At 59.2% G+C, this 3,831-nt stretch overlaps 1 protein-coding gene across 1 annotated transcript; it reads left to right on the top strand.

Moving 5' to 3' along the window:
- Positions 1-241: 241 nt before the first annotated feature.
- Positions 242-3,044, top strand: DND1 (DND microRNA-mediated repression inhibitor 1). Its single transcript, XM_074915837.1, has 4 exons — positions 242-594; positions 747-1,208; positions 1,911-2,309; positions 2,407-3,044. The coding sequence occupies exons 1-4, from the start codon at positions 510-512 to the stop codon at positions 2,421-2,423; spliced, it is 963 nt and encodes a 320-aa protein (XP_074771938.1). The 5' UTR covers positions 242-509; the 3' UTR covers positions 2,424-3,044.
- The last annotated feature ends 787 nt before the right edge of the window (positions 3,045-3,831 follow it).

The following is a 3,831-nucleotide window of genomic DNA, read 5'->3' as shown; positions in this document are numbered from 1 at the left end:
GCCAGGAGGGGGCAGAGAGGGGGGATGAGTCTCTTGAGCCAAGGAGCCAGCGCCAGGCCCCGAGGGAATGGCCTCAAGCTGCCCAGGGCAGGGTCAGGCTGGCTCTGAGGAAGGATTTCTGTGCAGAAGGGGCTGTTGGGCGTTGGAATGGGCTGCCCAGGGCAGGGGGGAGTCCCCGGGATCCCTGGGGGGGTTGAAGAGTCGGGCTGAGCCAGCGCTGAGGGATCTGGGGGAGTTGGGAACGGTCAGGGTGAGGGTCATGGTTGGGCTGGAGGAGCTGCAAGGGCTTTTCCAACCCAGATCATTCTGTGTTCAGAGGCTCCTCAGTTTCCTGAGGGCAGAGGGGTTCAGCATTTTTTCCCCTGCCTGCTGGCTGGTGCTAGGCCTTGTGGTTGCTTTGTGGAGTTGGGATACCTCCAGCTGGGAGGTTGTAAACTCTTTGCCCAGATGAGCACTAGTGTCATCTCCCTCCTCAGACGTGGACCAGCAGTATCAACCAGACCAATAAGATGGCCCTGCTTGCCTGGGCAAAAGAAACCCGCACTGACCTGGTGCAGATCAATGGGCAAAGGCGATACGGTGGCCCCCCCCCAGGTGGGTGAGAAGCACATCTCAGCGCCGGGGTGCCCTGGGAGCACAGTGCGGGGGCGCCGGGTGGGCCTCGCTCAGCATGCGCCAGCTGCTGGGGGGCGGGATGGGGTGATCCCGGAGGGCTGGCATCTCACCGTGTCGCTGTGTGCCTGCAGGCTGGGTGGGCGACCCCCCACCGGCCGGCACGGAGGTGTTCATCGGGAAGCTGCCGCAGGACATGTACGAGAACGTGTTGATCCCGCTCTTCCAGAGCGTGGGGAGGCTCTACGAGTTCCGTCTCATGATGACTTTCAGTGGCCTTAACCGGGGCTTTGCCTACGCCAAGTACAGCAGCCGGCGCGGAGCCAAGGAGGCCATCGCTGCCTTCAACAAATTCGAGGTGCGGGAGGGCTGCGCCATCGTGGTGTGCAAGAGCACCGAGAAGTGTGAGCTGAGTGTGGATGGCCTGGACGGCTCGGTGAGCCAGGGGGAGCTGGAGGCTTTGCTGCGGCGGGTCACGGTGGGGCTGCAGAGCGTCACCCTGTGCGCCAGCCCCTGCCGGAAACGGGCCCAGCTTGCTGTGCTGAAATACAGCTCGCACCAGGCTGCTGCCATGGCCAAGAAAACCCTGATGGAAGGTAGGTGGGAGGCCTGGGTGCTGTGGGATGCTGCTTGGGCTGGGATTTCTGGTGTCTCTGAGGAAGGGCGTATCCCACCTCCAGACTCAGCTGCAAGGTGACTTCAGCCTGGAGACAGCCCTTGTTCTCTCCCTGTGGGAGTCTGGCTGTCCTCAGTGGGGTTGATCCCCAGCAGACCTAGTGGGGGTGGGATAAAGGGGCTGCTGGAGCACTTCAGGCAGCTGCCTGCTCACAGCAGAAGCATCCCCAGTACCAGTGCTGGTGCATCCAGAGCTTTGACTGATTTATTAAACCCTCCTGATGGAGATTCCCTACTTCTCAGTGCCCTGCCCCATGGTTGCACAGCCCTCTGATGGGTCATGTTTCCCAGACATCCAGCGGGAACCTCCAAAGTCTTGATTTGTGCTTGTTTCTGCCCCAACTGAGAAACCTTTGGCTTTGACATCTTTGCAGCTGTCCCTAAAGGCAGACTGCTCCTAAAATCCCCCGAGCCCACCTTGGTAGCGAAAGGAGATGGAGAAGCAGCTGCCCTGTGTGGAGGCAGGGGAAAGGATCCTTTGCAGTTTGTACACTGGGTGTTGGTGCCGAAACACCTGTGGGGGTCACTGCGCCAGATGCTGGGGGACAGGATTAAGTGGGATGGGATGATACAGGAGGGCTGGTGTGTGATCATCTCTGCCAGCTGTTACCGGTCTCTCCCAGAGAACTTGAGTCTCAGCGGCATGGAGATGAGGGTGGCTTGGCTGAACCCTGATCTGAAGCAGAAACTGCAGTTGTGCAAGGAAAAGCCATCGTCCAGCCGGGTGCAAGGAGGCAAGAGCCCGGAGGGCCCCAAGCGGGTGCCCCTGTCTCCAGTGCTGCGCAACGCACTGGACCGCCTGAACACCCTGTGCCAGAAGCAGTACCTGGGGACACCCCTGTTCCTCACCAAGTGTGTTCAGGAAAACCCCAATGGATGGCTGCGGTTCTGGTGCTGCGTCGTGATCCCAGGGTTCCCCGTGCCCTTCAGTGGGTTCACGTGGGTCCGGCAGGACGGGCCAGGCAGGAGTGGGCACGAGGAGGCGAAGGTTGCAGTGGCGCTGCAGGTTCTCCGGGTGCTAGGTGAGTCCTCGCACGGCGTCAGTGCCAGCCCCTTTCCCAAAGTCTTGGAGCATCTCCTGGGAGTGTGAAGCTGTGATGCTTTTCCTCTCTGCTGCAGGATGCCAGCTGATGTAGGCAGCTGTTCTACCTGAACCACGAGTTGAACCTGAGCCACTGTCCTTGGTGCCACTGGCTGCAGGAGCAGCGTGCGAGCCCTGCTGGGCACCTCGTCCTGTTCCAGCTTTGTTTTGAGTTTGTTTGGGTTTGTTTTGAGAGCTGGCACTGGAGGATGGGGCTGCTGGCCTCGATCGTGACAGCTGCCCAGTCTTTGGCCGGTTGTTGGGGATAGTTCTGGTTTTTGAGGATGTAGGCTTACTTGCCCAGTTTGGCTTCTTTTAAGTTGGTTTGTGTTGCTCTGCTGCAGTGGAGGGACCTGGTGCAAGCCTTGGGGCAAGCAGCAGCTGCTTGGAGAGACTGCCAGCAGTGGCTGGGGATGTGGAGGGGACGCTGCAGGCTGCTTGGGCTCACCGGGGGACCGTTTATCCTCCGCTGCTATGCCTGATTCCTGAGGAACAGCCTCAGGTGAGGATGAGACTGTGCACATGCACCGTCCTGGTGAATAGGGGATGTTCCATGGGCTGGTGGAGCTGGTTTATTTTAAGGAGGGGAGTGTTTGAGGGCTCTGGGAGGTGCAGGGGAAGCAGCTGTGGGGTTACCAGCTGTCTATGAATGATTCCTTAAGGCCAGGAGGTCTGGCTGCATTTTGTTCACTTGGTATTAAAGTAGCCTGGAAAGCACTGGCTGTGTCATGTTGTCTTTTGCTTCCTCATTCTCAGCTCCCTGCCTGTCCAGTACCATCTTGGTGCTCACCCCCCACACCAGGAACCCTGTCTTCTCCAGTGGCAGAAGGGTGGGACTCGGATCCATCCTGTAGCCTCCAGGCTCCACATCTACAGCCTGCTGGGCCCCTGAAATCAGCTTTTGCTCCTGTGGGAAGCAACAGACCCTGGCACCCAGAGCTTTGCGTCCCAACTTTGCACCAAGGTCCTTCTGACTGCCTTTCGGTGTGTCCCAGGCTCCTCCGAGTACCTCTTGATGAACCCCCACTGGTCTTTGAGTGCCACCTCTGGGACATTGTAGCACCTCAGTGCTCTTCTCTGGGGCCTCAAGTGCCTTTCAGTGTGCCCGGTGGTCCAGAAGTGGTTTCTAATGAGCGCCGTGGTCTTTCAGGTGCATTTCAGGGTATAGGTGGGTGCCTGTGAGTACAGAGCTCTGCTGGTCTCTGCACAGCACCCAGGTGCCTGACTGTTATCCCCAGTGGCATCCAAAGGCCTTTCCATGCTCACTGTGATCCCGAGTGCCTTGTGGTGCACTTAAGGGGACCCCATGTGTCTTTCTGTGCTGCCCAGGTGCCTTGCAGTGCAGCACCAGAGGACTCTTGAAGTGCCTTCAGGTGTCCTCCAGCAGCCATTCTGTGCCCAGATGAACCCGTGCCTTTTGTAGAGCCCCAGAGGCCTCCCAGAGCTTTGGGATGTGGCCCATG

Source organism: Athene noctua, chromosome 12 (assembly GCF_965140245.1).
Source record: "Athene noctua chromosome 12, bAthNoc1.hap1.1, whole genome shotgun sequence".
NCBI classification, from domain to species: domain Eukaryota; kingdom Metazoa; phylum Chordata; class Aves; order Strigiformes; family Strigidae; genus Athene; species Athene noctua.
This window is presented reverse-complemented; position numbering and strand designations above follow the sequence as displayed.